The sequence below is a fragment of the Oryzias latipes genome, chromosome 6, assembly GCF_053564925.1.
Source record: "Oryzias latipes strain Hd-rR chromosome 6, Olatipes_Hd-rR_3.1".
Taxonomy (NCBI): Eukaryota; Metazoa; Chordata; class Actinopteri; order Beloniformes; family Adrianichthyidae; genus Oryzias; species Oryzias latipes.
In genome coordinates, this window is record NC_136242.1 from 1569819 (window position 1) to 1583151 (window position 13333).

The following is a 13333-nucleotide window of genomic DNA, read 5'->3' on the forward strand; positions in this document are numbered from 1 at the left end:
GTTCTTATACAGCAAATGATCTAGACCTCTGGGAACTTTCCAGGACACTGGATTTTAGAATTGTAGATGATTTCTCTAAGAGTTCTGGTACATCACCTGTCCGTCCTGGGGGAGGATCCCTCCTTCATGTGGACATGAGGTTTCTTCTTTATTTCTGGTATCAGTTTTTGTAAGGCGTTTTTCTTTGCCGCGAAGGAGGGTCTAAGGGCAGGGGTGCCCAGTTTAGTTTAGGCTGTTTAGTTTAGTTTAGCAATTACTGATTGAATCCTATGACTTCATGATCCTCATGATTTTATGTTTGTATGAAGCCCATTGAGACGACTACTGTTTTAATATTGGGCTATATAAATAAAATTGAAATGAATTGATTAGATTAGGACTCCCGACAAAATGGAGGCTGTCCTCTAGTGCGCTAAGTCAGTGTTTTTCAACCAGAGTGTGCCGTGGGAAATTCCCCTCATTAACTGATGTAAAAACATTTTCCATCTCCAGGATATCAGCTCTGTGTTCATCCAAACTGATAAAACACTGAGTAGTTAGGAATATGAAAGATCGTAAAAGATTTTTTTCTTTGTGTTTATTTGATTCTATTAAAGAAATTTGGATAAGAATGACGGTACCACGATTTAGCCGCAGCTACAGCTGTTTTGTGAAAAGTCCCGCCCCTTTAACTGTCTCCACCAATCATTCTTGAAGACTTAATCATACGTCATCACACTGACCAATCAGAAGTGGTTAAAGTCTTCACTTCCTTGTTCTGATTCTGCTCATAAAGTCTCTCAGTTCTAACAAAAACACCAGCTAAAGCTCGTCTTTAGCGGTGTAGCTTTCCACAGAATCCGGTGTCAGACCGTGGAACACGTGAACCAAACAATGAAGCTCAGAGAAGAGAGTCTGTCTGCCACCTGCAGCAGTTATAGCACTACATCTCCCATGATGCATTGAGTTAAAGTGACAGCATCTCAGCGTACAATGAGTCCTCCCTGTTAAACGTCTTAAACCACATCGAACACATCTACCAGTTTTTCAATCTTCTTGATGAAATCAGAGGTCAACAGTTTAGTTCTCCTTCAAGGTTTGTGTTTATTAACAGCCAAACATCCCAGAGTTTGGTCCAAGTCATCTTTACAACTGAAACACTTTTCTAATAACGTGTCATATTGTTCAAAAATTACATTTTCTTTTGCACTAACATTGAAATGAATCTTAAAAAAATAAATCGATATTTAGAAAGAATATATTTGTTTTTTGTGAGGTTACAAAAAACTGAATGCTAATAAACTGACGGGAAAAAACAACTACCCGGGTAAAATTTCAAATAATTTAGTTGAAAATTATTACTGAAAACTAACTAAACTTTTAATACATCTTTAAGAAAAAACAGCTGCAACTTCCAGCGTTTTCTGCCACAATTATCACAAAAATGCATGTGAGATTGCAGAAGGACTATAGATCAGTACAGACTATGAGTTTCTCCTTTTTAAATTCTTGGATGCTGATGTGCCGCATGATTTTTGTCAAGGAGAAAGTGCGCCTTGGCTCAAAAAAGCTGCTCTAAGTTGTGAGGAGTGAGGGAATTTGGACACAACCAAGGTCACACCATCACCCGTGTCATTCTGTGTCAGTCTTTCACGGTTCCCACGGTCCGCCACCTGTCCTCTTAGACTTCCATTCTAGAGCCTCAGGAGCACGTCTGTGTTTCACCCACAAAAATTAACAACAAACTTTTACAAATGTGCATATTGCGCATGTAAAAAAAACAATCACCGCTAGCTCCATGGAGAAAATGGGTGTGTCTGTTAAACTGAGGGCGGGGCAGGCAGAGCAGACTCTTCCTGGAATGGGCTGTTCCCACTTTGTGATGTCACAATGTGAGAACCCACTCGTTTTCGTGGATTTGGAGGGGCTGGTGCTAAGAGAAAAGGCTTTCAGAGGAAGACTCAGAAATGCGTGAATGGATCAAAATACCGCTGAACATTATTATAAACTTAGAAACGTAAAATAATAAATGATTTTGGATGATATAGCCTTTTAAATTAAACTCCGTTGAACCATAGGAGGGGGGCATCTAACATGAAGGGGCTCCATCCGCTTGATCAAATGCGTAAAGAGCTTTATTTGATTCATGAATTACTTTCAGCTGCCATAGAATTGTTTTAGCATCTGTGCAAACATTGAAAGTACCATAACTATTTCTCGCAGTTTGCACCCCCTTTTGCAAAAGTTGCACAGGCTGATATCGCAATGACGCCAAATTTGCAGTTTAATGAACGGACCTTATTTAGGCCCCTTTTTAGGTTGACTGGTCTTCGTTTAGTAATGATACTAGGATGTATAAAAAGAAACTGCAGAAATGGAGAATAGGGATGCATTTTGCACTCACGTACAGATCAGTGGCGATTTCTTCAAGAGTGCAAGGGAAGCTCGCCTTCCCTTATAATGTCACAAAATTAATGGTCAAGTATGTACTATTGTATTTACATTTTATTGACAAAAAATACGTTAGAAAACGTTCATCTCAAAGACGAGTTCGTTCAGAATCAGTTACATATAGCAGGTTGGCCGACTCCATTTCCTTCTCATACATTCCCACAGTGCATTTCCCTATAGAAGCCCGGCGTCCATTGACTTCAATGGGGCTGCTTTGAACGTTTTTTTTTCAGCGCTTCGAAACTACAGGGTCATTGGATAAACGCTGCGATTATGTCCTGCCCACGGACGCTCAGCGTCGCTGGGGGTCAATGGGGAGTGGGCTGGCCGGGACTCTGAGTTTCTGCGTGATGATTGGTGGGCCTGTCGAAAGACTGCATCTCCTTTTGACTGACAGCGATTCTGTGCTATAAGGAATCACTGAAGCTATTCTCAGTCCCATCGCGGATTTCTCAAGTTCAGTCGAAATAAAAACTGCTGCAACCAATTTCTTTGATATTGGCTTGGTGAAACTGCTTGATTTTCATCATACATTTCACACAATTATACAACACATTTCTTGTTTCAGTTTTACAGAGTTCAATTTTTTTTTGAGTCATTCATTCATTCATTCCTTCATTTATATAATGTTAGTAGGGCAGAATTTACTTTTAAATAAATAGACAATTTTATGATGTAGGGAGAAAATGAGCTTCCCCTCTCTGACAGACCACTGGTACAGATCATGGGTGTCGTAAACAATTCACCAGCTTGTCTTTAATGCAGTCCTCAGTTAATGCCCCCCCGGTGCTGAAACTAGTGAAAAAAGGTAAAAAAAAACATCAATTAATTAAAATCAGAGTGTAAATAGTATGTGAGTCAATGGGACACTACTCTCTTTAAAGCAGTGCTTCTCCAATAGTGGGGCGCGGCCCGTAGCGGTTTTAGGCACAGGTAATACAGGCAATTGCTCGGGGCGCAAAAGGGGGGCTGCGGTGACAGCGACTCAGTGCTTGGACAAAAAATCTGCGGCACTGTTGGTTTCCTATTATCTGTTATATGACAGACAGCCTGAAACTGTGAACTACCGTCCCTGCAGCTGCTCCTGTCTCCTGACACACGCGTGTGTGAGAAGGAGAGGGGGGGTAGTGGGCTCAGGCTGCAAGGTGGAACAGCACACGCGGAGCGCTGCCTCTATTGCGCAACACCAGGATCACCGCGTGCCTTTAGATTCTTCAGCTCATGCCAATAATGTCATTCTTTATGAACTATTGTAGACATTTTGATGATGTGTCTTTATTGTCCATAAATGTTTTCTTTGTCTTTTCTGTGGTTTAGTTGGTGTCAGTATTTGACATAAAGACAGCAGGTAATACAGGAAAAGAGCTGCACTTTATGAGATCATGAATAAACAATCCATCATTTAGAAAAAAATCAGCACAATGTTTTTTATCTGTTTCTTCAGACTAAAAACAATAAATAGATTGGTGCTGCTGTGTTAATATTTCAGATCAATTTACATGTAATATTATTTATTGATTGAATTATTTTTCTCAGAATCAAATGGTTCAGTTGGTCAAAATGTTTCTAGTTTGAATAAGGACTGACAGATTTTTTTTATTTTAGGCACTTTAAGCTGCTTTTCTGTTTTAGACTAGAACAGGGTTTCTGAATGGCAAAATAAATGTAATATTTGTTTGTTTAAAGTGGATTTATATTTCTTTTTTCTTTTGTTAATTTTAACAGATACAATTTTCGGTATACTTACAAAATTTTTATAAATATTAACCTAATATATTGTCACCGCGCAAAAAAAAAAAAATTGAGAAGCACTGCTTTAAAGAAACAACAACAACCCTAGTGGTCATTTGGGGAACTGCATTTCCTGATCGGCTCCAAATCCAGAATAGAAGGCGGGGCTCCATTAGGCTTCAGCATTTAAACTCTTGTTTGTGTTTACATTCAGGAATCAAAAACTCTTTTTTTAAATACAAAAAGTAGTTTGAGCTGTATCCACATGAAGACATGAAGGTCTCCCAAACAAACGTCATTATTTCACATTTATGACTCTTTACAATCCAAAGGTTCATCTGCTAGTGGATTCAAATGTTAGCTGCTAATGTTAGCATGCAAGTGTTAGCAGATTTGCTGAAAGTACTGCATTCAGCCTTGAGTGCGCCTGTGCGTTCTCCATGCTTACAGAGTTAAAGCTTTATCTTGTGATCGCAGCAAATTCCTTCTTTAAAAAACCTTTTGATCGGTTTCTTGGTGAGGTTAAGGTAAGCCGCCACAAATCTGTTTCTATAAGTCTCTCTCAGTGTTCTTTATACAATGGCCTTCAGCACTGTGTTGAATGTGTTACGAGTGTGTGATCCTGGCCTGCATTGGCAGCTTCCTCCAGCTGTTTAAAGCTTTTCACACAACTGTCAACTGTGTCCTTTACAGAAAAGAGGTTTGGAATTGAAAGGCCCATTATGATCACTTTACCTTTTTGAAAAACTGAAGACACTTCCACAACAATCTGAACTTTTCTCTGTAAATGAAGATGTTGAAGCTTTTGAACGTGGATGGCTTTGAGGAGATTCTTTAAAGATGATCTGAATGCAGAAAAACTTTAATAAAGACTTTTTTTTTTGGAAAGATCAAGGTCTCTGAATTTACAGATAGCATTTGGTCACTTTGATTTCTGCATGAGTTTAAATGAAAAAGACAAATGTTTTGTCAAATGTTCATAACTGTTTCAAAATGTCGCCTATTTTTTTTCCATTTTTGAACCTGCTTCTGGATCAAACAACAGCTTTGAACGGATCAAATGTAGGTCCGATTCACATCAGATTTTTAAATTCCACAGTTCTACCATCATTTTATCCACACTTGATTTATTAGAATATCACGTTTAGATGAAAAGAAAACAAAATTGTCTGCATTTTTGTCAGTTTCATAAACTTTAAGTTTATTGCACCAAAACCCATTAAAGGCCCTAAAACAGAGATTGGCAACCCCAGGCCTCGAGGGCAGCATTCCTGGATGTTCTCCAACATATCCTGCTCGGACATGTTCTAATCGGCTGGACACCTGACCGAGGTGATCAGCCATGAGCAGGACTGGAAATCATGCAGACACAGCAACCCTCGAGGCTTGGAGTTGCCCAGCCCCGCCTTAAATATTGTTCAATTTAACTCCAGTTCTTGTGCTGCCATTTCCTCTATTTATAGTCAGAGGAAATGCTACACCATCTGTTCATGGTGACCCCGCCTTCGCTAAACTGTAGCTGGGATAGGCTCCAGCAGCCCTGTGACCCTGAAAGGGGTTAAGTGGGTCCTGAAGATGAAGGCATGTTCCACCTTCCATTGCTGCTCAATCAGGTGTAATAAGTGATGCCACAATTCACTGTTTGAAACTGAACCATGCGTTACACCATTGAACCAAATTCTGGTCAAATGAATGGTTGCATCCCTACTGCATACCAGGATGTTTAACACATGTGTTGTGGTAAATTTAAAAAGGATTTATTATTTATTGTTTCATTACATTAAAGGAGGGTTAGTAAAAGCCTGCTGAAAATGGGTTTCTTCATTAGTACTTGCTTATTTGTCAATTTATTTGGTTTTTTTTCACATACTGAACCACAACAAAACAGTGACCCAGAAATCAAAGCTTGAACCAAATTGTGAAGAAATTGTAACTGTCAGGTCTGTCGGGTCTTTCTTTAATGTCACAACATTTCCTAAACTGGGCTAAGATCAAATGTCACAGCAGAAATCTGAGTTTCAGAAAGAACTCATCTATAGAATCTGTTCCTAAACATTCAGGCGATCTGAGTTTGTTTCCCCCCAAAAATTTTTTTCCTGAAAGAAATCACTTAACCCTTGTGCTATCCTAGGCACCTTAACTTTGGGAGTTGGGTCATCTAGACCCAGTAGACAGTGCTCTGAACCTTTTTTCTTCAATGATTTGTGATCTTCACTGGTGTCCATGGATTACATGAAATCTTTCCACCTTTATCCACCTTTGTCATGGTAGGGAGAACACGTCAATGTAAGGGTGGGGTCATCTAAGATAGCAGAAGGGTTACATGAACCCTTTGCGCCAGCCAAAGATGTTTGTGAGCTTTGTTTCTCAGAGGAGAGCTGTTCTTCAGAGCTGACAGAAACACATCTGCCGCCTTTTGATGCTAAAGAACCTGAACTTGGTTCTCCGTTTTCCATCTCTGTTCATTCCTGCATGAAGAATGAAGGGTTGCAAATCAGAACGAGTAGATGTCTCTTGGCCAAAAGGGTTTACGCCAAACAGACAGTGTTGTGTGATTCAGACCTTTTCAGCTCTGAATCACACCGAGTATGTTTGAGTTTCTCTGCAGCTTTTCCAAAGAAAGATTCAGGCTCTTTACCGAAAGTCCCTGGGTGGTGAGTTCAAGCTCAGCTGGGGAAAAATCCCGTCCCAATGAGCTTTAAATGGCGGCTCTGCAGCGGAAAAGTTCAACTGTTTGGCTTCACCAACATGTCACCTGCCTTTAAGCACCACAATTAAACCAACACATTTTGTTATTTTTTTCCCCGGAATGTGGAGAACAGAGCGTTCAGTTCAGAGAACCGGGCTGCAACCTTCTTGAAAAGTGGCTCATTTCAAAACAGTCATTTAAAGATGCTCCAACCTTTGCTACCCGTGAAGAGCTGTACTTGACTCCAGCAAGCAGAGTGAAAGAAAAAAAGCAGCTTCTGTTCAGCCTGGGTTTGAATGGAAAACGGGTCTGCGGCGAAAAGAAATGGAAACGAGGGTGAAAAGAATGAGTGTGGAGATGGATCCAGAGGACCAACCGCTTGTAACCGGCAGCAGATTCATTACTCACACATGCGAGCGGCAGCCAGCAGATGTTTGTGCGCCGGCGGAGCTCTACCCCCAGGTGTTTACCCCAGAACACGCGAGCTGGACAGGGTTCAAGTCCGTCCCAGATTTAGCTTGCTTCACGCTCACTTCACACTGTAAGGTGGTTCAGGCTGTGGCAGGGGACAGTGCTGGGGAAGTGTGAACAAGAGACGACCAGACAAAATGACATGTGTTCGCCCGGGGGGGGGGCTGGCACTGTAATTTTGTGTGTGGTGTGAACGTGTGCATATGTCAGTGTGTGAGCGTTCGCCGGCCCTGCTGTTTACCACGGGGGATTTCAGAAGAATTGTAAGCAGCTGGCACACACTTCACTTTCCTCGTTTCTCCCTTCTAAATCTTGCATCATCTCCCCCATTCATTAATTTCCCATACACATCTATGGGAACTAGTATTTACTGTAGCAGCATTCTTCTATTAGTTTAATGAAAAAATGTTGAATTGGAGTCATGGCAGTTGAACCTAAAATCCTTCAGATTTTTGGTTTAACCCTTGTGCTATCTTAGATGACCCCCCCCCCCCCCCCCTTCCATTGAGGTGTTCCCCCTCCCATGACAAAGGTGGATAAAGGTGGAAAGATTTCATGTAATCCATGGTCACCAGTGAAGATCACAAATCATTGAAGAAAAAAGGTTCAGAGCTCTGTCTAGTGGGTCTAGATGACCCAACTCCCAACGTTAAAGTGCCTAGGATAGCACAAGGGTTAATTGCAATGACTCAACCTCAAGACGTCACCTGGATAAGTGAGAACCTTCACAGACATATTGCACGTTGTAAAAAAGTTGCTCTCAGCACAAACTTAAAAAAGTGCAAAACTTTTTGCACCTTGGCTTGAAACTTTTCTGGATGTGTGTAAATATTTGTGCAGTCCTACCAGACCGAACATTTCTGCAGAGAAGTCGTACAGATGTAATTCTGGGGGACAGACAAAACTGTTGGTGTGAAGCGCCGCGGCGGGTTTCAACCCTTCTGTTATATTTTAATGCATTCATATATTATCAATTCAAACTTTATTTATAAAAAAAGCGCTTTTCATACATTGTGCAACTCGAAGCGCTTTAACATTAAGAACAAAAACCCCCAAAACACACAATATTGCAATAACCCCCCCCCCCCCCCACTTAAAACATACGACCCATCATCCCACACACAATGAATACTTATAAAAGTAATTACTAAAAGTAACTTACCAAGGCTTCAATTTAATAAGAGAAATTAAAGCTGCAAATATTTGACTGGACCAGAGTCTGAACATCCACTGTTTTGTTGGCCGTGTAAACGTGTAAACTTGATGCTTTTTTGGATTGATGTGTGGATTGAAGTTAACAAAGGTTAACATTTGCCAGCATGCAACAATTCTAAAAGAAACCTTGGGAAAAAACAATTATTGTAGTGAATCCCTTCAATTCCCTTCACCTTTAAGAAAGATTCATTTCCAAATAGGATGAATGGAAACAGTGACGAACCATCACATTTTTCTCTCTTTGCTCTGCAGGTTTCCTGCTGTCTGGCGTTGGACCCTCCACCGGCCTGCTGCCTTCCGTTGTCTTCACTGCTAAAGCTGCCATTGCAGAAGCAGAGGCTAACATTAGCCCTCAATTTATAGTTCACCGCCTCTGGCTGCCCCCACTGGAAATTAATAGCTGCTATTATCATCTGTTTGAGGTTGAGTTGATCAGTAGGGGCTGCAGTCACAACACTGTTGAAGGTGCTGAACACCCATCAGCTTTAATATGGAGCGCAGCTGGAGCGGTAGTGAGAGTCCAGGAGAGGACATGGACAGACTAAGTGACTCGGGAGGAGACAAGACCATGGATGGAGACCCCGAGGGGGTCTGGAGCCCAGACATCGAGCAGAGCTTCCAGGAGGCCCTGGCCATCTACCCTCCCTGTGGGAGGAGGAAGATCATCCTCTCAGATGAAGGAAAGATGTACGGTGAGTGACTCAGAGCTCTGCTCATCACAACCTTGAGAGGGGCAGGTGTGTGGTTGCAGGTGAAGCGGGGCTCCGCTCTCTAAACCCTTAATCACATGCCTTTACAAGTGCTCTGGATTTTTGGGTTGTCAGGGTCTATGGAGGGTCTTAGAGGGGGGATCTGCTGTAACCCTTGTGCTATCCTAGGCACTTTAACATTGGGAGTTGGGTCATCTAGACCCACTAGACCAGGGTTTGGCAACCCGTGGCTCAGGAGCCGCATGCGGCTCTTTAGCGCTGTCTTAGTGGCTCCCTGGAGCATTTTCAAAAATGTTTGAAAATGTAAAAAGATGCGGGAGAGAAATATATTTTTTTGTTTTAATATGGTTTCTGTAGGAGGAAAAACAAGACACAAACATTCAGTGCTCTGAACCTTTTTTCTTCAATGATTTGTGATCTTCACTGGTGTCCATGGATTACATGAAATCTTTCCACCTTTATCCACCTTTGTCATGGGAGGGGGAACACGTCAATGGAAGGGTGGGGTCATAGGATAGCACGAGGGTTAAGGGGAGCACTAAAGTGTGTCTTACAGTTCCCTTGAGGCTCATACGACCACCTCAAGGGACGTCATTGAAATGCAATGAACCATTGTCATGCGTGTGGTAAGTGTATCATGAAGTATTTTCTAAGGATAATGTACCGGTAAGTTATACAGACTTATGACGTACGGGTGAGGGTGTTGTATTTCCTTACACCACACTCTAGTCATTAGCAAGGTGGGAGTACTAACTCCCTACTCACCAACGTACCGGGTGTGCATGTGATATGTACAGTAAGTACCTGTAGGACGCCCGCAGGCCCATGACTGTGTCTCACCGACACTTACTTACCTTTACGTAAGTAAGTGGTTTGTAAGTGTTCACCACGACTGCAGCATTTCCGTAGAAAACATTTGCACAAACATTTTTACAGAGCGTTCTATGAATTTGATGTTCCCTACAGGCCACCTGCATGCTCTGTTTGACCATTTTTCACCTGTACACACCCATAAGGACAGTTGTGACCAGGGCCTAAACAAACGACCTTTGTGTAACATGCTTTACCTGAACAAATTGAAACACTGGCAGTGTTGGGCAGGGACAAAACAGCAGCATTCAGCCTTTGGTGGAGACGCTGTCAAGCGGCAGGCATAACCACACATGTGGCGAGAAAGGAGGTCGCCGCACAGAGCATCAAGTGTCAGAGGCAAACGAAAGAAAGATAAGCTGTTGGACAGAGGAAATGGCATGCTGTAGGTGCACTATGTGTGTGTGAACTAATAGAGTGATGAACAGATGGTCCTCTGGCTGCCACCAGCTGCGCTCCCCTCCCTCTCCATCGCTTGTGTCTTTTCTCTGTAGAGTGGCGGGCTTGGTTGGAACAACACATTTGTTTTATCTGTTTCTCCCTCTGCATCTTCCATGCTGAGGTGTGCACTTTCAGTGTGAATGCTGTTTTTGCGCCGCAGCTCTCACTTTGTGTTCATGTTTGAGCGGATGAGTTCCAGGAAGAAGAACTGCAGTATTTTCGTATCCATTCCAACCAACACTGAGGCGTCAACTGGAGGGAAAAACTCCAGATGAACAACACTCTATTTCTGTCGGGGTTCCACAGTAATGTGAAGCATTTGCTTAATCAGTTCTCTTGGTTTGACACCATCTGTGATGGCATGCTAAGGTCCCATGGTCACAATCAGATCTTTAGCCTGAAACACGTCACACGCCTTCACATAGATACCAGTGAGCTGCCCAGTTCAGCCCCAGTCCACCAGTGACCTGCAGGTCCAAAAGCCTTTGAATCCTTCTCACCGTGGTTTAGGACAGGGACGTTTCCGTTGACTTACGTTACTGTTGTGTTCTACTGTGAGTGTAAAGTTAATCAAAGGTTCAAACATCAGAGAGTGTTTTATGGGAATTACATGGTTTTTCAATGACATGACAATATGAACTCATCAGTGGCACAGGAACCAAAGTGCGTTGAGGCTTTAGATTTTAATTTGATACAAAATTTGGACAAAAATTTCCTTCTGCCAGTGTTTGGCAGCACTTTTTGGCCTTCTAAGAACGTAGTAAAAAGCTATATAAGTATATTTGATATTTTTAAGCACATTTAATTAACCCTGTCGCCAGGTGATTTTCAAACGAGCCCAACTGTTTACATGAATTTCAATATGTCGCGTGTCCAGGAGTCTGTGCCTTCACCAGGGAAGTCTCACATGGCCCAGGAATGGGTGGACCAAAGACTGACTTTTCAGTTTCATTTTATTATTTTGTAGGACGTTTTTGTTTTCAAAATCCTAAAATGTCTGTAGTTTTTGAACATGTTTTTAGGAACTTCCTATTGTTTTTCTTTTTCATTTTACTACACATACCACAGTTGAAAATAAAAGGAAACCACTCCAATTTATCATGTGTCGTCATGTTTTGATCTATGTTTTATGACAAGTACTTTTTGTTGGGTTTATTATATCGGGTAGAAATTACCCGGCAAAAGTTATGGTGTAACTTTTTATAGAAAAATGTTCTAGGGTTAAACTCACAATAGAAAGTCAGGCCTTGAATGTAAACAGAAACATAAAAGGAGAACTCAACAAGCATCAATGAGATGATGAACTGTCTGCATAGAAGCAGTCTGTAGCATAACTTTTTACTGAATATTCTAATCAGGGTCTGTTTTGGTCCGACGAACTAGAGATACTGTGTTTCTTACCAGATAAATATTGCGCTGGAAAGTTATCGAGGTTTTCAACTTGACAGAGTGGAATCCGAGTGCTGCTGCGGCTGTGCAGCGGTGAACACGGTGAAACAGCTTAGAGGAGAGGCGGAGCTGAGAGGCGGAGCTGAGAGGCTTGTCACTGCGGCGCTTGGCTGCACTTGCCTTGCTGATGCTGAAGTAGTTTCAGTAGTTTCATGACTCCTTCTGCTTTCTGTTTTTAAGCCAAGTAGTATTGTCCAATTTGGGCAATGATAGGGTACAATAATACCAAGTTGAAAATTGAAACGATGAATAACTCACCAAGCCTGCCCTCTGGCATCAGGCCAGCATTTACCACTTAAAAACTTCATGAAAACCGCAGCGGGAAGACTGTCCCATCATGTGACTGCAGTCAATGTCTAGTCTCCCTGCTGGTTTTTCTTTACAGTTGTGATTCTGTCAACAACTGAGGGATTTATGTCACATCGGGTAGTTTTCTTTCCTCCCAGAATGCCGGTATTGATCTTCACAGTCTTTTATACTGTAGTCACTTCGAATTCTGAAGACAGAGTGATGACAATGGATCGAATGGTAGTGTGTTGTCCTGTAGCTTTACTCTGTGGTCTCAGATAAAATCTGTGCACGGACACGTGCGCTCCTCTCAGGATGCATCCTACCCGAAGTGCTGACGTGCGCAGACGCTAAAGATCCGACTGTGGCTCTTCTTTATTGATCTGTATCTGATCAATCAGTGCTGTTTGTTTACCTTGTTGATTCAGTGTCCTGGTTGTTGATACGTTTATCATGGTTACCCAACCGCCTTAGGCAGCGTCTGGTTTTTCTTTGGAGGTGGAGCAGAGAGGATGTCATTCAGGGAGAGGAGTCAAGCTGCTCTGGGGGTCTTTGATGACCATCTGGAATGTCTGCAGCTTCCTCTTAGTTAGTCTTCATGCAGACGAGTAGGAACTGATGTCTAAGTTAAGGTGCTGGAGTCCTGATGAGGACTTGCTGACCTTGGTTTTGTGTTGCTTTTTCAGCACACAACCCTCCAGTTGCATCGTCGGTTTCTTTGCTATTCACCTTTTTTTCGTGGGCGTCACACTAAAGCCAAACCAGTGGCAGCTGAGCAGTTTCAAAGAAAAGAGACTATGGTGATTGGACCATGAAAAGAAGGAAGAGGCACAAAAGGTGCTGTGTTAATGTGGACGTATGAAAGGAGCAGGTGAAGAACACTGATGACATTGTCCCCTCACATACTGTAAGTCATACACAGATCTGCTGCCCTGAATTAACAACAGGATCCAACGTTTCCCGTCTCCCCAACTGAGAAAAAACCTGCTGGTGGAAGTGATGCGGACCAGAACTGTTCAGTGAGATATTTCTGATGTTT

General features: G+C 42.2%; 1 protein-coding gene across 2 annotated transcripts in view; it reads left to right on the plus strand.

Moving 5' to 3' along the window:
- The window catches only part of tead1a (TEA domain family member 1a), a 52331-nt gene that overhangs the window by 11299 nt on the left and 27699 nt on the right, over positions 1–13333 (plus strand). The window contains exons 1-2 of one of the 2 annotated variants that reach the window (XM_078948202.1): positions 4384–4688; positions 8789–9228. In XM_078948202.1, coding sequence (XP_078804328.1) covers positions 9027–9228 — 202 coding nt within the window. In that variant the 5' untranslated portion in view covers positions 4384–4688; positions 8789–9026. Of the gene's footprint in view, positions 1–4383; positions 4689–8788; positions 9229–13333 lie in introns of those variants that run through there. The other variant, XM_023955425.2, reaches the window with a different exon arrangement.